Raw genomic sequence first — 26,386 nt, 5'->3', positions numbered from 1 at the left:
TAGCGATAGAAATTTATTCCAAAATAACTAAAAATAAATGCTTTCTTAGAACTGTTTTCGAAATATATGGGAGCGATTTCACGCCCGTGTGAAATCTGCTCCGTTCACTTCTACACAGTCACGTTATCCAAATGCTTTGAAAACTCCTTTTCAGCATTTAAAATTTTCTTGGTGAGCAAGATTAGACCAACTGTTTAAATCGAAGTACTTGATCTACAACGGAAAGGAAAATAGGAGTAGCGTCTTAGCAATATTATGATTCGAAGCTAGTACCTGCGCAAATACCATTTTTATATTACTGGGCGAATTAAACAGGATTTCGGCATCCGTAATAACCAATCAACCGTTGTTCTTCTGGTTCGCACAAATCGCGTTCGATTTATTTAAGGACAAATTATATTTTGTAAATAAACTACACGTAACCAAGGCTCTGGTAACTATTATTCAAAATCAACAGATTTCGTCCTGTGTTGCCAGTTTCAATAATTTTCCAATCAATTTCGTTTTGACATTACCAGTTACTGAGGGGTACTTAAATTTACGATACAGTTTTTATAGGCGAGTGGCAGGACGTGTCGTCGGCTTGGCTTTCCACATGAGCAAATTGCTTGGCAATTCATGGCAAACTTTGACACCTTCTGCTTTCTAACAAGCTTATGGTGAGCAGTGAAAAAACTGGAGTTTCGGAAGCTGTCGGAAGTCTGCTTCCACGTAAGCTTTATCCTCAATGCGGTCTTGTCAACATCGTGTCTTGCGCGAAAGTTTTACACAACTGCAGGTATTTTCGTCTCATCTGGGAATGGTTTCGGACAAATTTGGAACGAAAAAAAAATTACCTGTTGTTTTTATTTACACTACTCAAAACTTTTATCGTTAGTTATGTACTCTCATCAATTTGCATGCAATCAAAGCAGGCCTCAGAAGTATCTGTCATTCGAGTTCGTTTTGTAGTCGGTATCAACGGCATGCTTCAGTATGTGGTCAGTCTCCAAAAAAACGAAACAAACGGATCCTGAAGTACCACGCAAAACCAAGTTCAATCTGTTCCATCGCCCTAAAGAGATCGTTGGTTCCGAAGATTTGACGATCACCGATAGAATACACAAGTCACAGGCAGTTAAGAGGGCTTCGTCGAAAAATCGTCCGAAGGTCAAACTTTTTCCGCAAATTTCGCTCAACGATCTGCGGGGGAAGGTAGTTTAAGCGCAAGTGATATAGCATCGACAAAGTAATTGAATTTTAGTATTTTTAGGAGCTCGATAATGTGGTAGAGTACATGTATAGCTCGGATTGGAAGGAAGCGTCCGCATACACAGCCACAGTTAGTTGCATGAATTTAGGCGCGTCAACTCCGCCGGATGAAAAAAATATAACATTTCAGTTTTCTAATCATTTTCGGAAGAAACATCAGCAAACCAGTTGTTTTGATTTGCCTTCATACGAGGTAGACCTTACAAAATGGTATAGATAATTTTAGTTGAAAAAATAACAAAAAATAAAACACGAGATCGATTGTTTATGGTGCTTTTATTTTAATCTTTTTAACGTTTCGTTTTTCCTTCTTCGGTGATTGTTCTCGGTGCCATTCCCAGCTAGACATGTCTGACTCGATCGGTCCCAGTTTTTCAAGCAGCTCATATATGTTTAAAGATTCCCCATTTGGAATACCGTAACCGACGGCTAGTCCGTGAGGATTGGAGGGAGTTTTACAGTCCAGTTGAGATTCCTTCCGCAGAACAGTATCCACCTCAACCGTCGAAAAGAAAGCTACGGATTGTGGCAGATCGTTGAAACCAATTCTGTAGTCGAATACGTCGGATTAGTGTGGTTAAATTTCCTAAAAAGAAAACTTACCTAGAAACGCAAAACGCTCGTGTCAGTAAATTGGTCGCGTGCATGGCAAGAGAAGCTCGATAAGCATACCGGTCCTCCACCAGGTATCGAACTTCGTCGTGGAAGCTTAAACTAAATCGCACACGATCACCCATTAGCCATCGCATGGAAACCAACATCAGATGAAGGAAATCAACCGCACCACTTTGTACAACCCAATTGATACGAGTGGGTAGAAAGCGATCCTCCGTCCCTTCCTGTGGTTCCAGTGCCCGACTGAGCCGGCAACCAAGAAACGGAGTGACGGGCATTTCCGAACCGGCTATCTGCTCTAACTTGTTGAACATGGCACTTTCGGTTCCACCCTGCCAGCAGGCTGATTCGAACATTTCGTTTACTGATTTATTGCATAGTTTGGCTATTTTTAGGGCCTCGTACGAAGAGTACCCTTTGTGAGGAAATTCGTCGCGAAACTCTTCCCTGAGGTAGAAGTATTTTTTTCCCTTGGTTAGGGTAAACATCTTGATGGCTTTGGAACGAGCTTCCGCCGCCGAAAATGTGGGATTGAACTGTTGTAGCAAACGTTCGGCAAAGTTCTGACCTGCCCCGTAGATTCTGGCGTAGTTAATAACTTTGGCGTGATCGCGCGAGATCCCGACGGCCTGTGCCGTCATGCTATGCAAATCGGTTTTCGTAGCTTTCGTCCCACTGAGTGTCATCCATCCTAACGGCGTTGCTCCATGAATGCGTCCTACATGACAATCACCCAGTACTGAAGCGATCCACAATTCCTGACTATCCACATCGGCACCTATCATCCGATAACCTTTAGGTGCTTGCACCATCGCCCGCAGCTCTGAACCAATGCGTTCTCTTTGAGCATTACTTGCCGTCATCCACGTTGGTTCCATTGCCCTTCGAGTCAGCGTGCCGCACACTACAACCTGCGGGATGATCGCTCCGTACTCCATTTCGTTTTGCCACAAATTCTTCGGTAGGTTTTCCTTCCCTAACCAGACCACTAACTGACCAGTAATTCGATCTCTGTTATTCCTCCAGTACGACAACATTCTTGCAATTTCCACCACTCGTTCTGCCGTCTTCCCATCACCGGCCAGAACATTCTCCGAGAACTTGTTCAGAAAATCCTTCGACAATGGATTACCCACCCGGTGCGATATTCCGTCTTTATGAGGTAACTTCAGGAAGTAGCAACAATCCTCCAGATCCAAATTACACCAAATACCGGTACCTTTGTAGACACGATCGGTTTTGTTGGGCTTCAGCTTCCGATAGTAGTCCTTCCGGCTGATGTTCGCCTCTACGTCCTTCCAAAGGCTACCCAATGCTTCGGAACTTTCTCCCGCGGAAGCTTTCGGATTGATTTCCAACACCGGACAGACTTCCACCAGCTGTTCGAGGGGGATCATGGGCCCCGCATCGCTGCTTCCGGATTCCATGTCATCTCGGCGGTATTTGTGTGGTACCAGAAAACCCCAACCCTGGCCACGAATGAAATGCAACGGATAACCTTCCCAGCACAGACGCAGTAGCTTGGGAGCTATCTGCATCCCTGTACTTATCCTGTTGGTTGGACCTGGTGACCACTCTTCGGCGGTTGGTTTCTGAATAGGTATTGGACATTAGTTATTATAACAATCAACAGACACAATGCTTGTATTCTGGCTGCTTCTATTATCGTCGCATTTCGAGTGTTTCAAGACTGATTAGTAACCCGTAATTTTATAGAAGATAGTTATTTGGCAATCTCTGAATGGCAAACCACTGAGCATTATTTGAGCAGTGAACGAACATGCAAGTTAAGGATTTTTAGCAGTATCTGTAAAGGTCCGTAATCCGGATCACGTAGAACACAGAGATCTTTAACACAAGTCAACCAGTCTCTAAAGCATTAAAAAAACAGTTCTTACCGAGCACATATTTCTATACCAGGCCGGATATCCCGGTAGTAAGGGTCTTCTCACCGGTAACAGATCCTTAGCTTCATACAGATGGGCAAACTTTGCGGCCAACGGATCATCCTCATTTTCGTCTGTTGTCTTATTTTCAGCCGTTACCTCCAATTCCACTGTTTTCTTTGGCACTTTCTTCGCTTTGGTCGCTTTCATCTTCAATTCCTGTACCGTCCAGTCCTGATCCCACAGCCACAGATCCCTACGGTACTGTTGATCATGCATCAACCGGCAAGCCGCATCCGCTTTCTGTGCCAGTAAATGTTTCGCTTCGATGTCCAAATCTTCGTAGGATAAATCTGATTCCTGAATGTACCGCGTCCAGTTACTGTTGACCGGTAGGTAGGCGTTACCGATTTCCAGCATACCGGCAAACGTGGCTGGGTGTGGAAAACGTTCCTTGAAGAGCGGTAGAATTTTCTCCAGAATCTGTTTGGTAGCTTTCACATCCCCAGCGCAGTAGTTCATCAAACTTTGAAAATTCTCCCGAACATCATTCAACGATCCAAGCAGAAAAATATCTCGCTTTTCCTTATCAAGTTTTCCGCCGCAATAAAGCTGATAAACATCCGCCAGATTATTCAACGAGCTTTGGCTACTCCAGGCAAGATCTTCCAATGGCAGCTCTTTGCTGGATTTCAACATAGCTCGTTGGTAGCTGGTAACTCCACTAACGCAAACGTGAAGAGACATCGTATCTACAAATCGCATTCCGGTGTTTTCAAGCCAATACTGCTCTCGAATACGTGCCCGATCGTACGAAACATTGTGACCGACTACGATTTTCGGTTGTCGAAACTTTCCATCGGATGGTTTATCCTTGGGACTAGATTCCATTGGAATCAGTTCACTTAGCTGATAACGGTGACCACCACCGAAAGGAACATTATTTATCAGATTCGGGCTAGTCCAGGAAAACCAACGTGAGGGACTCAAGGCAGTAGCCATGACCGGTGCAGCCCCGGCAGTGACGCATACTTCCACGTCGAACACGTAGGCATCTTCGTCTGGATAAGGAACAGAAATTGGACCTCGTTCAGGATCGTAGCATGTCCAAACAGGAGTCTCTGACCATTGATCTGGGAGGGTCGGTATTGACGAAATCACCAAAGATTCCAGTAGTTCTTGGTACGTTTGACTCTGTTGTTGAGCGATTTGAAAAAAGTGCTCTTCAATATTCGTACCTTTGAGCTTTGGCAACTGAAACATCACCTCCGGCAGTATGTCAGGATTCGACAAAGGAATTCCATGTCGAGCGAGTTCCTTCCGAAGGCAGTCTATCTGACTTTCATTCAATTGTGATTTAGTGCGATTTGTGCTGCGGAAAACTTGTTCATACAGACCTCTTGACAGTAGCTGTATATTCATTTCGTTTAACCGGGTACTTTTGGGTTGTGCAGTAGCAGATTCATCATACACGGGAGTCTTATCAGGTTCTACTTTCAAACGTCGAACTGTGCTGTGTGGGAATATTTCCGATGCGCTGCAGTATCGCCTAATGCAGCCTAACTTGCGTATTTCTAGAATGGTAAAAAATTACAAATGATTTTACAATATACAGAAAAAAAAACAAACTAACCGGCAAAACTCGCATACATCGTCGCGCCGTTCCATTTACAAACAGTTTTTTTTTTTTTTATTTGCTGTGTCACTAACGTGACAGGCTAAGGCCAGTGATGGCCCATCTTGCCTTTGTATTGTTAGATTATAATTTAATTTTGTGTTTTAATTCGATTGTGTTTTTTGCACATGTATTGTTCATTTATTTTCTTGTAGGTTATGTTTGGTTGTATTATTATTTTCGAGTATTTTATATTTTTCGATTGTAAATTCTTTTACATTGACTCCCGATGATGTTTCGCGGCGTCGCCACACGGATTCACTCTAGGACGAGAAAAAAATTTTTTTTCCGCGAACAGAAATACACAAAATTTTATCGCACTAGTGCGAAACGATATGCTAACACTTTGAGAGCTTCACCGGAAGTCCTTACAAACAGTTAACAGCTGATGAGAATCATGTGTTTATAAATATACTGACACGCTCATTCAATATTACTCTCAAGTGAGTCATTTGTACTCACTTTTGCTTATTTGGTTCAAATGTCAAAAAGTGAGTAATATTGATTTATAAGAATGAGTAACTTCGACTCAGTTTCTAAATTGACAACAAGTTTTACTCACAGAGCTTTGAAAACGTTGTGTGAAAATTTACGTGCACTGAACTTTTCCCTTTGTCGGAAGGCGGAACTTTTCCCTCTGTCGGAGGTGGAACGGAGGAAGGCAGACGGATCCTTTCCAATGAGCGATGAACAGGTAACGGCTTCCTTCATTCGTTGGAAGTAAGTCAGCAAAGCATTCCTTATTCGAATCCCTTATTCAATTCGCTTGATATTGAGTAATATTTACTCACTCGAGCTAATTTTACCATTTGTAGCACTGAGTAAATGTTACTCAGAATTTGACAAATACCATATTTACTCAAAAGTGAGTAAACAAGCTTTGCTCACTATAGAGTAGTTCCACTTTTAACGAAAGTGAGTGAAATTGTACTCACTTTAGAGTAACATTGAACGAGCGTGGATGGCGCGTATTTTCAATGACAACCATTGACACGATGGTGAATAGACAGGTGACGAGATATTTCTATACGTGTCGCACTATGTAAAAATTGGCATGGGGTGCAAGATAAGTCGTTTTTGGTTGGTTTGGTAAATTTCTAAATTCTCGGTTAATTTTTCAAAAGGGCGTATAAGCAAGTGACAGTTTCTCTTTGTTTACTTTCTCTTCTATTAATTATCAAGCGGTTTCCACGTTTATCACTCAACTCTTTGCCTGAAATGATACCCGAAACTTTCGACTTTCAAACAAAATGGTGATATCAAAGAAAATCTTTTTAATCACATCACAATAATCGAAAGAGAGAGTGATTAAAGAGAAACTGTCACTTTCTTATACGCCCTTTTGAAAAATTAACCAAGAATTAAGTATGGCACCCGGGACCCATGGGTGAAAACATCGCAACAAAACATGGTTCGGAAATTTATTTTCCAAATTACAATGTGGTCTTCTTGGGTATTTAGTTTAAAAAAAAACTTTTTGTTAAAATTTGACATTCGAGCAGTTATTTTGTCGTTGTCAGAAATAACCTGCTTGACATTTTAAATACATTGTCAAACGACGAGTTTTTCTCAGAGTTCTAGTTACGTTCTCTATATTACAAATATTATATCGCTTGGTATCATTTTATTTTCAGTATAAAATAAACCCGAATAATTTTCCATTTGTCACACTTTGAAATGAGCCACAGTTTTAGTTGAATTTAACAACTCGATAAAATTAACTACTCGACTGCCAAATATATCTAAAAGTTTAATTCATTCGCGAGATGGTTAACGTCCTAAGTATTTTCATCACGAACGTGATACCACCAAAGATAAACTATAACTGAGCTTTCTGGTTCACGATTTCTGGCCGAAAATTTATCAATGGATCTTATGGGACATTGCTTTTACAAAGGATCAGTGGGGGCACGTGCCAGCGTTGCCAGGTATTTTTTCCAAAAATCTGTATTCGGCGCGAAAATCTATCTGTACCATATCGGTATCAGAATCCCGTAACATAAGTTCCAGGAAAATGTAATCAAAGCTCATTTTGGCGAGCAAAAAAAAAAGGTTTCACACCAAGCTAAAATCGAAAATCGGTATTTATCTGTACACACTTAAAATTTCTTGCTGAATCTCGGCAAAAAAATGCCGAGATTTGCACAGCCGAGTGCTCGGTAATCGTCTCGGCAAAATGTATAATCACTGAGAATCTCGGCAATCCAAAATTTGTCAACTGTCAATTATTGCCGAACTTGTCAGCAGAAGTTTTGCTGTCAGCTCGGCAAAAGTTATCAGGAAGGAATCATGAATTGCCGAGTCATCAGTAATCGAAAAAAGGAAAGATATTTTGTTATTTTTGTATGAAATTAATATCAGCAAAAGCTAATGTTGGTGAAAGGAATATTTTATTGATGTTCATTTCAATTCAGCAAACCACAAAAGCGCAAACACCAAACGAAAACATCACGGCTAAAGACAATTGTGTCTAGTGCTCCTCACCTCACCTGTAAATAAGCGGATATAAATATATATGCAAATTAGATAGTTTTCGATTTTACTTATCTTTTAATAAAATATACAAATCTTCTTCCTTCATCCAGTTTAGATGTTTTCCAGTTCCACGAGCAATGGCGACGTGATGCTTGGAAAATCTAAAGGAAACATTAAATGACAAGTGTCCAACCGAGTTTCAGTAAAAGCTAAGTCGCTATTCGAAATCTCGGCAAACGGTTTTGCTGATCTCGGTATATTTATTGTTTACTGACACGTTCAGTATAATATTTTGCCAAACTTCAGCAAAAGAACTCGCTTTACCGAGATATCAGCATAGAACTTTAACGATTTTCGGAAAGGAGCATGTTAATTACTGAATAGTCAGTAAAATTAAGTGTTGCCGATATAATTCGGCATTTCATTATGCCGAGCTCGAGAATCGGTTTTAAGTGTGTACGATCCGTTAATTATCGGTATTTTGGGAGTACATATCTGTATCGCGGCATCGCGGTATAGAGGTCAAATATCTATATATAAATACCGAGAAATCGGTATACCTGGCAACTTTGGCACGTGCATGAAAAATCACCAAAATCACCACTTCATAAGAGTTTAATATGAAAAATATATCTCTGCAATATACATCTCATCTATCACTATTATAGTTTTCATACAAACCACTTATGAATTCCACAGTATATGAGAGAAGTTTTGTTTGTCATGGAAATTTCGAACAATGCTCCTAAAAATTTCGTATGAATTTCATAAGGCTTTTTATTAGAATTCCTATTTTTATGACTCCATAAGGCGGACCTATGATTCGCATAAGATATTCTTGTGGCTAAAACCAATACGAAATCATTATGAAATTTCAAGTATTTTTTGCCTGAGTGTAGGGGAGTCTTGACGGAACCAACCTAGCAAAAAAAGGTCATTCAGTTAGTTACCCGCATAGCGTTTTGGCTACCTGGGCAGCCATGGCCACCAGACGGCTACCAAAATCGATTCAGTGACGGTTGTCAAATTCAATTTGACAAAACAAAGTCGCCTGTATCTAAGTTAGCCAAGCGTTTTCATCTTCTCACCTTCGCTGAAAATGTCAAAGATTTCAATGTGGAAAAATCCTGGTGGATACGGTTGTATCGTTTGAGTTGTATTTCTGGCAGCGGCGAGGCAGTCGGTCACCAGAATGTCTGCCAGCTATATTTTTATAGCTGGCAGCGTCTAGTCAGCCATTTGGCAGCCATGCGTATGCGGGTAAGGGCACACAAATAAATCTTAACCCCGGGCCCATTAATACGTCAAAGCGGCGTTGGGATATTGTAATCTTGAATTAATCTTCGATTCGACGACTGATCCTGCAAAACAGGCATGGCAAGAACACGTATCCGTTCTACACGGTACTCACCTTTACTAATGAGCACACCACCAGGAGTATTGAATGCTACGCTGCCGTGCCCGTGTTGAATAACAAACACCGAACGCAGCAGAAAAAGCACCCGTAGAGGTGGTCGTGTAATTGCCAAGCAACGGTGTTTGGATTTTCGGGCAGCACTGAAGTCGAATGTTCCTGACTTCGGCAAACACCGAAGCCGAGTGTTTCCAATTTTGCCTTATACGGTTGCTTCTACTATAATCGCCTATACAGCCACGGTATGACGAAAAATGGGTTTAAATGATTCATTCTTTTGTCATCAATACGCGTTTGATTGAATTCAATTCATTGACAAAATAATTAACGCATGGGTGCTCTTCGGTGCCTTTGCGAAATTCAAAACACTCGGCTCCGGTGTTTAACAAAACTGAAAACACGCGGGTTCGGTGTACGCCGAAGCTTGAAACACCAGCGCCGAAAATAAAACACCACCACCAGCACCGTGGCCTCGGTCATTACGTTTCGTGTTTCTCTTTGTGCACTGACACGCAATGCCATTCTCAATACACGCGGTGGCGATGCTGCAAAAGCCGATTTTTAAATTTTTCTTTTTCTTTACTTCTGGGTGGCATCACCTCAATTGAGATGACACCGATTGATGGCACAGCAGCTCAGGCTATATTTCCAGTTAATTTTCGCTTATAGTTCAATGGACTTTCTTTTGACTGCACTAAGTAAAAACCTTGCTGCGTGACAACGTGGAGTGGCCAAAGCACGGATGAAACCCCACATCTTTCTGTTTAAAAAATAACAACGACCGCACCGTACTCATGCATTCAAATGAGACTGACGTATTGATGCAGGATTGATGAATATAGTGTTTCATTAAAATCTGTATTACTCCGTGTTCAAAATCTGTAATCATTTGTGATCATTAATAAAACGGAGTTTCCACAATAATTACATCATTACAGAATTGCAATGTTTTTTTTTTGTTTCAATTATAGAGGCTTTAACATTAATGTCATTCGCCTCTTCGGGCTAGAAAAAATTTCTGACCCTATGTGCGGGGTTGGGAATCGAACCCAGGCGGGCGGCGTGAAAGGCATCGACTTACCCATCACGCTATACCCGTCCCCCAATTGCAATGTTATTCAAACCTGCTTGTACAAAAGCTGTTTGAACAGCGTAATAAACTATTCCAAATGTAATCCAAACCATATTCTTGAACGTTTCCGTGGAAACACAGTATTGTAGCGCTTACAAGAAAATATAATAATGAAATTTAATAATTGTACTTTTTGATCCACACTTACTACATAAATTGACATGGGGGTTAGGCAATATTTTCACACTCTAACTGGTTTCATAATGCGATGATTTGCATAAATATCAATTCAAGTTAAAGCGCAGTGAAAAATAATTTTGAATCCTGTTTTCAAATATTCAATTATATTCAAATAAGTTTATCAGAGGAGCTGGCTACTGGTAAAATCATTATTTTTTCTTGTAAAAGTTTGAAGCGTGACGTATTATTGAACTGCAGATCTACTATCGATTATCTAGATTATTTCCTTTTATTTATTCAAAATATTACAAGAGCAGCGAGGCTGATATTTACATTATTATTAAAGTAATGTTATTGAATTTTCACGAGAAATGAATTCTATCAATCAAATTGTAGTAATGATTAGAAATAATATGATAAAACGAAAACGAACTTAGTCTGATAAAACTTTCATGGGACGATTGAATTGGAAATTTAAAAAGCCAGAAATGTAAGTTGAAGGCATTGTAGAATTTGAAAATGGATATAAATCAGAATAAATGTGGTTTGAAAATGACCTTGGTTATTAGTTTGAAAGTAATCATGGCTGGACTTTTTAGTGGGATTTGATGAAAAAATGACATTGACATTAGTACATCTATTCGCTCCTAGAGGCGTTTTTGGTGAGTAGATTCACACATGCCTGATCGGTTGACATCAATTAGATTACATTATTATTGTAAACAACAGATACTACTGTTAGTATACAATAAAACATATTTCAATTAATGGAATACTTTCAAACGATATGCCGAATCTGTCAGGCGCAGCAAAATCTGTTCGATTTAACCAACAAACATAACGAAAGTGTAGCACAGAAATTGTCATCACTAACCACTATCCGGGTAAGCACTTCGATGTGACTGATGAACTGTTAACGAGGGTTGATTTTTCCATAATACACAGATCCAGCAGGATGATGTCCTGCCTCGTTGCATTTGTGTAGAGTGCATAAATACACTCAATTTGGCCTATGATTTCCTGCTGCAATGTGAAGCGGCCGAACAAAAGTTGCAGGAGGAGATTCAGCAACAGCCGTTGGAGGCTGAAAAAAACACTGGTCAGCTTTCCGAGATGACGAAACCACTGATTGAAACCATTGAGTTTCTGGTGGATGTCGTCGATGGGGATACGTCGGTTCGTGAAAATAGAAATAAAGTGTTCAAAACGGAAGCTGCTGTTGATCCGGGTGAGGTATCCGAAGAGGAAAGTCAATCGGAAGAGCAGCAGGACGATTCAATACCGATCGTGTATGCTATCGAGGAATTTCTCGAGGAAAATGTTGAAGAAGAGAATGTGTCCGGAATGTTTTTCGATGGGAGCGAGAAACCGTCGGAACCGTATGGTAACAACGGTGAAAAAAGATTCTTCTGTGAAACATGTGGACTAGGATTCGAAAAGTGTCCCGATCTTTACAAACATCTCAAAGATCACGGGAAAGAGCGATTCCAGTGTAAAGAGTGTGACCGTTGGTTTTCGCGTCGGGCCCATCTGCAGAGCCATGAAGTGATTCACACCAGGGAGCGAAACTTCCACTGCCAGAGTTGTTCCAATTCGTACACGAGTGGACGAAATCTGCGAAGGCACATCAAGAGTGCCCATTTGGGTGAGAAACCGTTCGTGTGTGATTTGTGCGGCAAGGAATTTTCCCAGAAAACAGTTCTGGAAGCGCACCACAGCACTCACGTGCAGGAGAAAAACTACTGCTGCCAGACGTGCCGGAAATGGTTCAAATCTAGCAAACTCCTGAAACTGCACGAGTTGAGACACACGAAAGGTGAACAACCGAAACAGGCCACGGAACCGGTCGAGTGTGATGTCTGTCACAAGCTGTACTCGAACAAGATCTCTCTGCGGAGCCATAAGCAGATCCATTCCGATACGAAGATTTTGTGTACGTTTTGTGATAAAAGCTTCAAGATTAGAGCTCACTTGAAGGTAGGTTTGTAAAATAAAAGACAAGTTTTTCAAGGAATGAAATAATCTTCTTGGTGTTTAGGTTCATCTTCGCAGTCATACCAAAGAGCAACCGTACGAGTGTACGGTTTGTCATAAAAAGTTTGGCTACGAGACATCGCTCAAGACACACCGATTGGTCCACTCGGACGAGCGTCCCTACAAGTGTGACACGTGCGCCCTTTCTTTTCGACAGGTCAATCATCTGAAGGTACACAAATTCTTGCACAGCGGGCAGAAACCGTACGAGTGTACTGTTTGTCATAAATCGTTTGCTCTCCGGGGTAACTTGACCATCCATATGCGTATCCACGATGGGCTGGCCAGCAGTCCCTTTCAGTGTTACCTTTGTGAGGGAAAGAAACTCAACGACTCGAATGCTCTCAAGCGACATCTGAAAGTGCACCCGAATGCGAAAGCGGTCAAAATGGGTTCGTTAACCGTGATTATCGAGCAGGATGGTGACCCAGTCGACGAAGAAGATCAGCATTATATGATCGCGAATCAGACGGTGCTTGCACTGGATCCGAGTTGATGTTGAATTAAGTTTGTTTATTTTCAAAAATACAAATCGTAAAATTCCGAACAGTTGAATATTCTTCTCAGTGTTTGTCGGTGGCTAGTTTTGCACTGATCATCTCCTTAAACTGTGACAATATCTTGTTCTCCCGTTTCTGGCGTTCCTCCTTGCTGAACATTGCCAAAGCGCGTTTCTCATCTGCCGAATAGATTTGATTTTCCTTACGAATACGGACAGCCTCCATGCGACGGTGTCTGGAAAACAAATCAAACGGTAAATAAAAGTTTCACTGACAGCATAGAATCAAGCTCTTACCTGCTTCCGCTCATAACGTATCCAACCTTCTCGAACGTGTCAATTTCGTCCGAAGTCAAACCGATCTCACCACGACGAGGTATTCGTTTGCCCTCGGTAACGTAGGCGGCCATTGCGGCACCCTCACCCGGCAGAAGTGCCCTGCCAAAGTCCTTCTGATTAAGATTACCACTTGCCTTCACGGGACCGACCACTCCATCCGGGGATTCCTCCTCCAACGTTCCCTTGGAACTACCAGCTCTGACAGATCTTGGCTTACCCATCAAAGATTTCTCCACCCATTCCTCTTCACCCTCCTCACTATCCGATGACGACGAACTGTCCGTCGAAGATACTTCCTTCTTTTTCTTCTTCTTCTTTGTACTTTCTTTTTTACGACTTTTTTTCTTGGAGGATTTCTTTTTCTTCTTATCTTTCTTGTCGCTATCTTTTTTCTTCTTCTTTTTCGAAGCCTTTTTGAGAGCCTTCTTTTCCAGTGCCTGTTCCCGTTCATCATCGGACGAGTCCCGTGGGGAAGGTGACTCTGCCCAGGCTATCGCAACGCCTTCTTCTCCAATAATTTCCCGCTGCAATCTTCGGGACTGCAGAAATTCATCATCCATCGCGTCCTTGTTGAACCGGCCACCGGAACGGTAAGTGCGATCCGCATCCCGGCGGGATTGTCGTTCCTGGTACATATCGTGTTCCCATTTCTTGCTGAATTCTCCTGCCTCCACACCTGTTGAACCATTGTAACCGAGCCCGTAGTGATGCTTCTCTTGACGCTGCCTACTCCTGGATCGCGACTTACGTCGCCGTTCCGGGGTTCGTTTGTTGCGATCCCTGGACTTTGATTTCGATCGCCGTCTGTCCGGTGAACGAGGCTTTTTGCGATCTTTAGTTTTAGATTTCGATCTAGATCGGCGACGATGACGCTCTTCCGATACTGACCTCCGCCGTGATTTATCCTTTGGCTTACGCTCATACTGTGAACGATGCCTACCACGAGAACTTGAGTTTGACCTACGCCTTCGTTTTTCGCTGCGTGACTGATCCCGGCTACTATCGCTATCGCTGCTGTTGTCACTGTCGCTGGAACTTCGACTAACTTTTCTTCTATTGTGTATTTCCTCTCTCCCATTGTGCTTTTGGTGAACATTATGCGTTCGCTCTCGAGAACGACTACGGCTTACCATCTTGATGGATTTCACTTATTTCAGGCAAATAATATAGGAAGCATCTACGACTGAATTAAAATCAATAAAAAATATCTTGAATGCCTGTAAACGTCGCACTCCTTGTATAGGGTTTTGTTTATTTCCAAAATCTGTCAGTGGATAGTGTTGCCACATGCAATTGTACCCACTTCTTTATGATCCAGCCGAATCACAAGGTTGAATTATCACTGGTGGTGAGATAGGGCGGTTTTGGGTGTTTTTGAATTTTCCCACGAAGTTGGAAAGAAACATAGCTCAAAATTCTATTTCAGAGCCAATGCCCACATTATCAGTTCGGAATGAATTTCGAATCAAATCCATGTGGAATTCAGAATGAAATTCGAATCAACGTAGAATCCAGTGCGACAACCGAACGAATTTCACCTCCAGTTGGTTGGTTCAGAAATCTATCGAAATTGAGTGAGAAGATGCGTAATGAATTGTCAATTCGGGTTTTTCATATTCACACTTAAAACCGTTTCTCGAGCTCGGCATAATGAAATGCCGAATTAGATCGGCAACACAACATTTTACTGATCATTCAGTAATTCACATGCTCTTTTCCGAAAATCGTTAAAGTAATATGCTGATATCTCGGTAAAGCGCGTTCTTTTGCCGAAGTTTGGCATTATATTATGAACTTGTCAGTAAACAACAAATAAACCGAGATCAGCAAAACCGTTTGCCGAGATTTCGAACAGTGAGTTAGCTTTTACTGAAACTCGGTGAGACACTTATCATCTAATGTCTCTTTTCGATGCACGTCGCATCACCTCGCCATTGCTCGTGGCACTGGAAAACATGTAAATTGGATGAAGGAGGAAGATTTGTATATTTTATGAACAGATAAGTGAGATCAAAAACTATCTACTTTGCATATATATGTATTTAAAAATATCCGCTTATTTCCAGGTAGAGGTACACTAGAAAACTAGAAAATTTAGTCTTTAGCCGTGATGTTTTCTTTTTATATTTGCGCGTTTTTTGTTTGCTGAATTGAAATTAACACTCCAACATTAGCTTTTGTGATATTAATACAATTAATTTCATACAATAATGAAGATTTCTTTTTCCTTTTTTCGATTACTGATGACTCGGCAATTCATGATTCCATCTTGATAGCTTTGCCGAGCTGATAGCAAAATTTCTGTTGACAAGTTAACAAATTTTGGATTGCCGAGATTCTCAGTAATTATACATTTTTCCAAGACGATTACCGATCTGTGCGAATCTCGGCATTTTTATGCATCAGCAAGAAAATTTAAGTGTGTTCATTCTCGACTTTTCACGTTTGCGCGCTGATTTTCAGTTTATTTCCAAAAAAAATTATATAACTGAATATACAAATTCGAATCTTCAAGTTTTTCGGATATACAGAAATAGTAAATAACCAGTACTTGTTAGAATTCCAGCATAAACTGTTGAAATTCACTGGAAATCATCAGAAAGGCTTACCTTACCATTATGCATTCCTCAAGCTGGAGTGTAAGCAATTGGTGTAAGTCGCCTAATTTTTACACTAACATATTTATAAAATGAGCGAAAATTGAATGGCATTTATAATGTCGCTGTCAATCGGGTGGATCGAGCACCCAGAAACGAGCAGTCGTGTAAGAATTCATCCGTATTTAAGACAATGCGGGAAAGAATGGAGCACGAAATTTGTTTAGCAAGCGAAAAAAATGAACAGTGACGATTTTAGAAGAATTTTTACGAATGTCTGAGAAAAATATGATTTTCAGAAGTCTGCAACCATGTCTGCAGCTTATTTAAAACAATTTGCAGATTTGCAGACAAATATCTAGAACTGGCATCTCTGTGTTTGGCAGATGTTATTCAAACTAAAAAAAAGAGGGCTCGTCCACAGCAAATGGAGAAAAACATTAATGGATGTTTCGAGTTTAGTTTCAATTCCTATTTAGAAATTATCGTATACTCAGAAAATTTGTTGATAAGCTAATGAATTGTTGGTTTATTTAGCCAATTTCTCCACTTTTCTTCTATATTAATTGAATGAATCAACATAAAATAAGTTTCGCCCTTATTCCACAGACTAACGGACATTACAGTATGAGTAAATTCTTATAAAAATTAATTTTCGTGATGCACTAGTTTCACCTATATTGTACTGCGCGAACTATTTACTATCGGTACACCCCTTGTGTTATATAAAGATTCCCCCTCGTTTGTCAAAACTGATCAGCTGCTTACAGGGATGCCTGAATTCATCATAATATTTGAAAATGAATCGTCACAATATGTTATTGGATTACGTCGATAATATAAATTTAACTGTATTAGCGATGTTGGAAGGTTATTTTTCTCAACGTTGTTCGTCTAGACTATTTTTGATTGTGTTGGTAATTTTCACTCGAAATTAAGTTGCGGAAGACCAGAAGCAGACCCTGTCAGCTTTGAGGAAAATCAATCTTCAGTTCAGCAACGCCATCGCACGGCATCACATTCAACATATCATGTCAATTGTATGGGTGCGCAGTGCTGCTATTTTGGCGCACACGAATTTGACATTTCTTTCCCCTGCTTCTATGTACGAGATTCGATGCGGACTCGCCTGAGGGCGCCATGCTCGCAAGAAAGAATGTTGCCAATAATTTGTTCGGGAAATGGGAGAGCTGGATATCTTGTTAATATGATATCTTTGCCAGAAGCAAGTAGAGTAACAGAGGAGGTATTTTGGCCACTTCATATACGAGGTCTGTTCAACAAGTTCCCGGAATTTTTTATTGCGCGCGTCTGGAGAGTCCGGTGGTCAAAAATTTTTTTTTATTGTGTTGGTACATATGTCCCTAATGCATGGTGAAATTTTCAGCTGTATTCATTGTTTACATTCTGTCTTGTAGCGGCTGGTGTAGACGTGTTTTTTTGAGCTCGGCGATTTTTGTTAGTTTAAACAATGGAAGAATTGAAGAGTCAAAGAATTTGTATTAAATTTTGCGTGAAAAATGAAATAAAGTGTAACCAAGTGTGCGAAATGTTACAGAGAGCCTACGGTGAGTCTGCTATGAAAAAAAAAAAGTGTTTACGAGTGGTATAAGCGTTTCCAAGATGACCGCGAAGACGTTGAAGACGACGAACGCTCCGGTCGACCCAGCACGTCAATAATCGATGAAAATGAGAATTCCGGATACTTTTTGAACGGGTGTACGTTATTTGGCCGAATTTTGTTTGGCATAACTTTGTTTGGCATAACTTTTGTTTGGCATAAATCTATTTGGCATAATGTCGTTTGGCATAAAATAAAAAATATATACTGTTCCATTTGGCATAACTGTTGTTTGGCATAATTTTCATTTGACATAATTTCAATTGTGCATATTTTCTTTTGATTCGTTTTATTCTGAGAGTGATTTAAAAGGTTGAAATACATAACGGCCTGAAACACTTGGATTATAGGTTTTCCGATTAGTGATTGGACGACTCGGACTGCGTTACCTCGGCCGAGGTTGCCTTGTCCTCGTTGTGGTCTAAAACTAGAAAATAAATGCAAAACGCGGCTTCGCCGCCTTGCGGTTTTTTAATGCGAGGCCAAGGGATAGCTCCTAGCTTTGAATAGACCGGGCAAACGAGTGGATTACAGGTTTGTGTGCGGGGGCCGCCGCTTCCGACGGCGGGTCGGCGGCCGACTCAGCCGGCGTCGCCTCGGTGGCTGACTGCCACCGAGCCTCCTTGGCTTCGTTTATGTGGCTATTCACTTATTCACTTCAAAATCGAGAGTAAGGATCGAGCACTAATCGGAAATACTCCCAGAATAAATAGAATATCTAAAGAAAATATGCACAATTGAAATTATGCCAGATGAAAATTATGCCAAACAACAGTTATGCCAAATGAAACAGTATGTCTTTTTATTTTATGTCAAAAGACATTATGCCAAACAAATTTATGCCAATCAAAAGTTATGCCAGTCAAATTTATGCAAAACAAATTTATGCCAAATAAAATTCGGCCAAATAACGTACACCCTTTTTGAACAGACCTCGTGTTTTATCCCACCTAACCAACTTTATGGATTTAATCGATGTTAAGTAACCCATGTTGCATCAATTTGAAGCTAATCACATTAAATTACCTATTGCGTTTACCTAAGGGTTTTTCAAAGATATTGCAACATTTGGTGAATATTTTTACAAAGTCCGCTCTCGAGTCCCTTCGAATCTCGGAGTGGGCTACGGCAAGGTGATGGACTCTCTTGTATCCAACACTGATCTTGTATCTTTTATTCAGAAGAAATCGCTCACTGTCGAACTCTTCTATAAGCTACCCAAAATTAGGTCGATATCTACTCAAACTTTGACTTGATCGTAAGAAATGGGTACGTTTTGGGCAAACTTACATTTACCTAAAATTAGAGGTCATCACTGATTTCCTAAAATTGGGGAGATGTACTTTAGTTGATTTTGGGAAGGTTTTGAAGATGATGGAAACATACATCGGACTGAAAGCTGAAGAAGAAACACTACGAAATTCAGAGATGTATTTTGGCAGGGAATCGTGCATCCTTTGGACTCAGAAAAACCCTTCGATCGAGAAAAGTACGCAACCGCACGAAACTGATCATCTACAAAACGCTCATTAGACCGGTTGTTCTCTATGGCCACGAGACCTGGACTATGTTGGCAGAGGATCAACGCGCCGTTAGTATTTTCGAGAGAAAGATGCTGGGAACCATCTATGGCGGAGTGCAGATGGAAAACGGAACGTGGAAACGGCGTATGAATCTCGAATTGGAACAGCTGCTAGGAGAACCACCTATCATACGGACAGCTAAAATCGGACGTCTACGGTGGACTGGGAATGTCATAAAGAAGGCGGACGACAGCCCAGTTAAAATGATTCTTGAATCTAATCCCACTGGGACAAGAAAAAGAGGAGCGCAGCGAGCAAGATGGATCGATCAAGTGGAGGGTGATCTCCGAAGCATCCGTGCCTTGAGTGGCTGCCGACGAGCAGCCATGGACCAAATTATGTGAAGATGTATGCTTGATACAAGCAAGTATTCCTGAATCTAAGCTGATAGTTTATATAGACATCAAAAAGCGAAAATTTACCATTCCAAAATAATTTGGCTCTTAGAAGAAAAATAAACAACCAATAAAGGGCAGAAAACGAGCGTACAGTTAGTTGAAGATAGAAAATTCAGATAAACAGCCTTTTTCTATATTTTGAATGAATAAGAAAACTTCCACTCTGCGATCAAGTGAAGTTTTTGTATGGAAAATTCATTGGAAATTCATTCGACATGGAAAGCAGAAATTCTTACATTCGATCTAAATACAGAATATGAATGTTAGTCAGTCAACGGTCTACGGAGCCTATAAATCACAGGAACAACACACATACACACGCATCGCGAAAAGTTGAGAAGAGAACCAAAAAAATAAGTCATTTTTTGTTTAATTCGAATGATCATCCCAGGAAAAGGCAACCCCCAAACTGATACCAGCTCCTGCTGCTCGATGTCAGCGAACACAACACGAGAGCAGGATTCATTCGTCCAGAGTGGGAAGTTTAACCTTTGCCCCGTTTGCTGTTTTTTTTTATTCAATTGAATCAATCCATTACTTTTATTCATAATTTCTCCTTGAGTTAGTTTTTCATTCCGTTTTTCTTATCAAAACGCGCAATCAACGTCTCTCATTCTTCTCTTGTAGAAGAGTTGTTTTTTTTTTCGTTTGGAAATGCAGAAAAAGTTGAAAGTGAAAATGAATAAATTAGTTGACTCCGCACAATCAATGCCACGAAAGTGTATAAATTAAACGCTAATAAATAATTGTTTAAGCCCTAAGCTAATGCCAAGTGGGAATTAATCATTCGATTATGGATGCTTTTTTTGCGTACTTTTTCACTTTGACTTCCTCCTCGCCGCCTTGTCGGCGCGCGGGCGTCAATTGTTTTAAAGTTTTTTTTTGTCGGTTTTTCCTTTCTTTTTTCTTTCGTTTCTCCTCATCTAATGCTGTTTGCTACCGAATACAAAAAACATGGAAGTATTATTTCGATCATTTTATCATAATAAGTAGTAGTAACTTTTTTTTTGGTTCTCTCTCTCTCGCACTCGTTTATCGGTTACTCTTCTTCAATAACGATAATCATATAATAATAATGCGTATGTGTGTATCTTCAATAAACATTTTTTAAATTGAAAAAGAAAATAGGACGACTAAGTTTGCTCTCGCTCTCAATTGTTTTGTTCGCTAAACCTAACTGGCTATACGTAAAATAAAATACACAACAAATATGCGATTAACCGTGTGATGATGTGACTAAATAATCAATTCTAAACGAGAAAAAAAAAAACAATGGAAATATGGGACGATTTGACGACAAAAAATACATTACTCGCTTCGATTATTATAAGTAATAATACAGGAATTGTCTTTTTATTTTTAAGTTTTTCTCAAATGTCTTTTTTAACTGTCTTCTTCTGCTTCGTGATGGAAAGGATCTTGTTGTTGTTGTTGTTGTAATCTCTTTCTCGTGTAATTTCGCTTTAATTTTGGCTCTTGTTTTCCTCATTGATGTTGTTGGTAAAAGAGTGTTGTTATTGTTACAGTTAGTACTGCTAGTAAGCGAAGATAGCTTAGAAGCACTTTCTGTGGACAATGGATGGGCCGGATTCGTCGTATTCCTGCTTGGAGATCCACATCTGCTGGAAGGTCGACAGCGAGGCAAGGATAGAACCACCGATCCAGACGGAGTATTTGCGCTCTGGAGGGGCAATGATCTTGATTTTCATCGTCGACGGGGCCAGGGCGGTGATTTCCTTCTGCATGCGATCGGCAATGCCTGGGTACATGGTGGTACCGCCGGATAATACTGTGTTGGCATACAGATCCTTTCGGATGTCGACATCGCACTTCATGATCGAGTTGTAGGTGGTCTCGTGAATACCGCACGCTTCCATACCCAGGAATGAGGGCTGGAACAGAGCTTCCGGACAACGGAAACGTTCGTTTCCGATGGTGATGACCTGTCCGTCAGGAAGTTCGTAGGATTTCTCCAGCGAGGAGGACGAGGCAGCGGTGGCCATTTCCTGTTCAAAGTCGAGTGCAACGTAGCAGAGCTTCTCTTTGATGTCACGGACAATTTCACGCTCGGCAGTGGTGGTGAACGAGTAACCACGCTCGGTCAGGATCTTCATCAGATAGTCGGTCAAATCGCGACCGGCCAAATCCAGACGGAGAATAGCGTGTGGCAGAGCGTATCCTTCGTAGATTGGTACTGTGTGCGAAACACCGTCACCGGAATCAAGCACGATACCGGTGGTACGACCTGAGGCGTACAGCGACAGCACGGCCTGGATGGCAACGTACATGGCCGGTGTGTTGAACGTTTCGAACATGATCTGTGTCATCTTCTCACGGTTGGCCTTCGGGTTGAGCGGGGCCTCTGTCAGCAGGACTGGGTGCTCCTCGGGGGCAACACGCAGCTCATTGTAGAAGGTGTGATGCCAGATCTTCTCCATATCGTCCCAGTTTGTGACAATACCGTGCTCGATCGGGTATTTGAGCGTCAGAATACCACGCTTGCTCTGGGCCTCGTCACCGACGTACGAGTCCTTCTGGCCCATACCGACCATCACACCCTGGTGCCGGGGGCGACCTACGATCGAGGGGAACACGGCCCGGGGGGCATCGTCACCGGCGAAACCGGCTTTGCACATACCGGATCCATTGTCGACAACGAGCGCGGCAACCTCTTCGTCACACATGTTGATATCTGTGCGTTGGGAAAACGGGAGAAAAAAAATTGATTAATCACAGGTTTTTTATCTTTTGCTTGCAGTAATTTTCTTTTGGAACGATTTTTTTCGCTAATGAACCATCACATGACAGCACTAGACCGAACGTTGCCATGGTGATCAAAGTATATTTTGAATTCGAAGATAAGTAATCACATGACTATTCCTTGGTGTGTGTTATCTGATTGTGTTACGTCAAGTATAACGTGATTACCACCAACTAAAATTTTCTACATGAAAACCGAAAAAATATCGGGTAACTATATTGAACACTCGTTTAAGTCTTTTGTTCTGACAATCGTCGATCGATAAAGTTAGAAAAACCGTTCGAAAAAAAACTGCTGCAATTACCGTTAAAATAAGAAAAAATAAATCAAGTGTAAAAAAAAACGATCGTCAGCGCCAACTATTTTTCTTTGCCAACCTATCGGTTCACTTGCTTTGCGTTAGGTTTTCCGTTGCATCATATTATTTTCGGGACCATTCTCATCTCAGACTGACGTAAACTTCGAATCTACATACACACACATCCACGCAAATCGGAGCCGTTTTTTTTCCTAGGCTTGTATGTGTGAGTGTGCATGAGAATAGAAATATAATGGCCGATGATTCAGAAAGAATAAGAAAATCACTAAGGTGGTTTCTTGAAAAGAATCTTCCCGGTAGCAGGTAGCCGGATCGGTTGGACGAAAAAAAACGTTTCATTTCTCACAGTACTGGGTACAGTCGTGCAAAGTTACAAATGACCATGTGGTCGGCACTGGAAAATCAGAAATAATTCGAAATATCAAAGCAGAAAAGGCAGATGCCGGTATTTCCTCCACTTTGGACGCAACGAAATCGGGAGATTGTGAAAAGCCGACCAACGCCCAAGATTATTCCCGTTATCGTGTGTTCCATCGATGGGAACATCTTTTTTCTGCACCAACTTTTGGTAATTGCTGGACTTTGGAACTAGATTGTAGCTATCAAACCTGATTAATCACACGTACCGGAAAGCTTTTTTCACGGTTTTGAGTCCAAACGAGAAGCAGAAGTTGCACACCGGTAAGCAGGCAGACGGGAACCACTGGTATTCCAAGGAGAGTACTTGCACTGGTACACTTTTTGTACGGGAGGACACACACGCGACTACCCGGTTCGAATGAAGGCAAGCGAATGAGCAGCCGAGTTCGCGCTGGTGGCTGGAAAGCGACGCTCTCTGCTAACGGCTCTTTTTGGACTTCCAGTCCAGCCAGTGTGTGAAGCTTTGCTCGAACCACATCGCCGGCCACCAAATAGCGGTAGTTCAAAACTTCAAGTTGAATCGAGAGCGCCTCAGAGAGACAAAAAAAGCTTCCCACCCAGTTGTCAGTTGCGCTGGAACGAAAGCTCTCGTTCTCTCACGGCCGCTCTCGCGCATTCGACCAATCCGGTGAACATGACCATATAAGGCAATGTTTGAAAAATGCTTAATTTCCACGTAAAGTCATTGTAGCGGTACCCCGCCGCACCCCGTACCCCTGCTGACACTGGATCTGCTTCGTCCATCGACAATCCATTTGTGGCTCGATTATAGTGCAGCAGGAACCGGCCGCCATACAGTATGGTTGTGTGAGTGAGAGAGCTGTGAGCTGTGCTGCTGAAGATGCTTTGTCAGCGGGGTGTGCACGGGAAGCGGAAAAGGGTTGCGCGAACTTGAAAAAGCAGTTGGTTACGGGTAGCCTGTACTGTGGGGGAAGTGAAGGAAAGTCAGCCGGACAGTGTGTGGACGCGTCATGGGATGCTTTTGATGACAGGGTGGTACTCGGGATGAACTTTTCTTTTAATTATAAATTTTTTAGCAGTTGAAATTTTAACTGTTTTCTTATAACGTAGAAATGTTCAAATGTTACCGAAAGATAAATTTTTTTTTGGATAATTTAAAACAGTTAAAATTTCAACTGCTGAAATTTATGGAAAAACGTTGAGAATCAGTTTATAATTTGTTAACAATTAGTCGTGAAGCAGAAATGAACGTTCAAAAGACATTTTGTCAAATCGAGTTTTAAAAATTACGATATATTTCGTTCTGAAACTTTTGCAGTGGTAGAGTTTGAATAAAATGGTCGGTTCCGGAATTTGAATATCTTATTGAAAACAGGTCATGATGAAATTTCTAACAATTTCAATCATTTAAAAGAATTTTAGTGACAATACATTTATTTCTCAAAACTGTACTACTATCCGAATTGTGACATGTTTTTCGATCAATGTTAACACGGATTGGTGGACTAAATAAGCTCTCCGATAGTATGATTGCATGATTGTCGGGTTAAGAAAGAAATATTTCACTAGCAAAAGTGCAAATCAAACAACAAACTTGCAAAGTGCCACTCGAACCCCCTGAATTATCAAACTCCGAAGTAGTCCAACGTGTCATATCTGCATGGTGGATGGTGAATTATGAAACCAATGGCCATCAAAACGTGTCGGTGGTCGCCGTTTCGGCAGCTCACGTAGTTCCCTTATCATGACGTGATAAAAAAGACAATCGATGAGTCACGTGCAACCTTGAATTTGTCGTTGGAACACGCTGCTGGAACTTTCCGGAATCTACTCCGGCAAAAAAACCAATGCACACTGAATTCGACCATTCTTCGCAAAGGAGCTTTCGATCCCACTGCCCGCGGGAATGGATGTGACCGGTTAGTTAGTCCATTCGTTTACGTGGCTGTTGGTGCCAGTTACAGCCAACGAACATTCTTGTGGAAAATTTCGCCTATGCTTGAACCGCTTGAATACGCCACCGCAAGCAGCCCACACCGACGACTTCAACTTCTTTCGGAAGTCTTGTGGAGGCGCTCACTTCAACCACATGCATATGTAAATTTTACGCCTAGTTGGCGTGAATGGCATGTGACCGCATAGAAACATTCCAGAACTGACACTCTGGGCACTACCGATTGCATTTCAAATCAAAGGGATAACCAGTTCCAATGTAGGGCGAACCGATCGGGCGAAGAAAAGAGATGAGGTGGCCAATTTCGCCGCTTGTAGCACAAGTCACTTTCGCGATAACTGTTTCGGCAGTCTTTTAGATGGACACAATTTTCAATTTTAACCAAACACGTAAACACTGGCACCAGCCATAAATGTCCTTTTTAGTCCTTGCTGAGTGGTTGGCACTTGTCGAATCGTTTTTTTTTTTACACTTGCTTAGTTTTTCTTCAGCGTTTTGTTTTTTTGCGATACGAAACAGAACTGTACTTACATTTGGTTTTATTAAATATAGATCCTAAATTACAAATAAATTAATTGTGTGTTGTTGTTTTTTTTCTGCTCGTGCTATTGTTCCTTCAAGGAAGAGACGTTGCGTAGCTTCTGGTTTTCACAGAAAATGTTTAAGCCACGACTGTTTTACAGACACTCCGTCAGAGCCACTTTCTGACTCGCTTTTTATACTAAATAATGTTCACAGCACGATTACAAGAACTGTAGTGATACAATTTTTAAACAACACTCAGATTATAAATAGTACCCCACCATTCGAGCCGTTGGCAGCATACCGGATCGCTTCGCTTTTGACCATATATGGTATTACTGGAAGCAGAGGAACCACTACAGACGCAAACTTTCCGGCTCGCCGCGGTATCGTTTGGGTATCCATTCCAGTTCCAGCGCTTGCTTTGCTCACGAACACAGGCACGCTCGGTCAACAGTTGCTGTCAGCAGCTCCCAACCCAGCCCAGCGGCACCGCACCGCACCGCAGCGGAAGTCATGTGTGAAGAGCGAAGAAACGAAGGCCCAACGGACGTTCACGTATGGCTCATTTTGGAACTTTTCTCGCGTGTTTGGCTCTTTCTTATTAAGGGATTCGAATGCTTCAAAGATGATGAAGCAGCAGCAGCAGTCGCAGGTTCCTTCATACATATGCATTGTTTGATGTGTAAAAAGCATATCGCATTATCATCCTAGGCACGGTCTGCATGCAGCTAGGTTTGGTTGAGAAAGCCCCGGATCGGCATCGTTCCCCCTTGACACAGCAGCAACCCGGCTGGGCCCATCATCGTG

General features: G+C 41.4%; 4 protein-coding genes across 4 annotated transcripts; 1 reads left to right on the top strand and 3 right to left on the bottom strand.

Moving 5' to 3' along the window:
- Positions 1–1,510: 1,510 nt before the first annotated feature.
- Positions 1,511–5,799, bottom strand: LOC131426518 (DNA polymerase subunit gamma-1, mitochondrial). The gene is made up of 4 exons (XM_058589318.1): positions 5,386–5,799; positions 3,765–5,326; positions 1,855–3,458; positions 1,511–1,799 (listed from the first exon to the last, which is right to left on the bottom strand). Exons 1-4 carry the CDS (start codon positions 5,402–5,404, stop codon positions 1,517–1,519), a joined length of 3,468 nt encoding a protein of 1,155 aa, XP_058445301.1. The 5' UTR covers positions 5,405–5,799; the 3' UTR covers positions 1,511–1,516.
- Positions 5,800–11,291: 5,492 nt separating this feature from the next.
- Positions 11,292–13,190, top strand: LOC131426516 (zinc finger protein OZF-like). Its single transcript, XM_058589316.1, has 3 exons — positions 11,292–11,452; positions 11,514–12,545; positions 12,607–13,190. Exons 1-3 carry the CDS (start codon positions 11,336–11,338, stop codon positions 13,096–13,098), a joined length of 1,641 nt encoding a protein of 546 aa, XP_058445299.1. The 5' UTR covers positions 11,292–11,335; the 3' UTR covers positions 13,099–13,190.
- On the bottom strand, positions 13,095–14,692 carry LOC131426517 (NKAP family protein CG6066-like). Its single transcript, XM_058589317.1, has 2 exons — positions 13,399–14,692; positions 13,095–13,337 (listed from the first exon to the last, which is right to left on the bottom strand). The coding sequence occupies exons 1-2, from the start codon at positions 14,571–14,573 to the stop codon at positions 13,166–13,168; spliced, it is 1,347 nt and encodes a 448-aa protein (XP_058445300.1). The 5' UTR covers positions 14,574–14,692; the 3' UTR covers positions 13,095–13,165.
- A 6,268-nt stretch (positions 14,693–20,960) lies between these two features.
- On the bottom strand, positions 20,961–25,822 carry LOC131426515 (actin-5C). Its single transcript, XM_058589315.1, has 2 exons — positions 25,586–25,822; positions 20,961–22,331 (listed from the first exon to the last, which is right to left on the bottom strand). The coding sequence occupies exon 2, from the start codon at positions 22,321–22,323 to the stop codon at positions 21,193–21,195; it is 1,131 nt and encodes a 376-aa protein (XP_058445298.1). The 5' UTR covers positions 22,324–22,331; positions 25,586–25,822; the 3' UTR covers positions 20,961–21,192.
- Positions 25,823–26,386: the final 564 nt, after the last annotated feature.

The sequence above is a fragment of the Malaya genurostris genome, chromosome 1, assembly GCF_030247185.1.
Source record: "Malaya genurostris strain Urasoe2022 chromosome 1, Malgen_1.1, whole genome shotgun sequence".
Lineage (NCBI taxonomy): Eukaryota > Metazoa > Arthropoda > Insecta > Diptera > Culicidae > Malaya > Malaya genurostris.
This window is presented reverse-complemented; position numbering and strand designations above follow the sequence as displayed.

Bases quoted from the DNA above. Each gene is read 5' to 3' on its own strand.
- LOC131426515 (XM_058589315.1), bottom strand. From the start codon at position 22,323: ATGTGTGACGAAGAGGTTGCCGCGCTCGTTGTCGACAATGGATCCGGT.
- LOC131426516 (XM_058589316.1), top strand. From the start codon at position 11,336: ATGGAATACTTTCAAACGATATGCCGAATCTGTCAGGCGCAGCAAAAT. The intron at 11,453-11,513 runs GTAAGCACTTCG...CATAATACACAG, and splicing joins CATCACTAACCACTATCCGG to ATCCAGCAGGATGATGTCCT. The intron at 12,546-12,606 runs GTAGGTTTGTAA...CTTGGTGTTTAG, and splicing joins AGATTAGAGCTCACTTGAAG to GTTCATCTTCGCAGTCATAC.
- LOC131426517 (XM_058589317.1), bottom strand. From the start codon at position 14,573: ATGGTAAGCCGTAGTCGTTCTCGAGAGCGAACGCATAATGTTCACCAA. The intron at 13,338-13,398 runs GTAAGAGCTTGA...TTTGTTTTCCAG, and splicing joins TACGTTATGAGCGGAAGCAG to ACACCGTCGCATGGAGGCTG.
- LOC131426518 (XM_058589318.1), bottom strand. The intron at 3,459-3,764 runs GTAAGAACTGTT...ATACCTATTCAG, and splicing joins GGTATAGAAATATGTGCTCG to AAACCAACCGCCGAAGAGTG. The intron at 1,800-1,854 runs GTAAGTTTTCTT...ATTCGACTACAG, and splicing joins CGAGCGTTTTGCGTTTCTAG to AATTGGTTTCAACGATCTGC.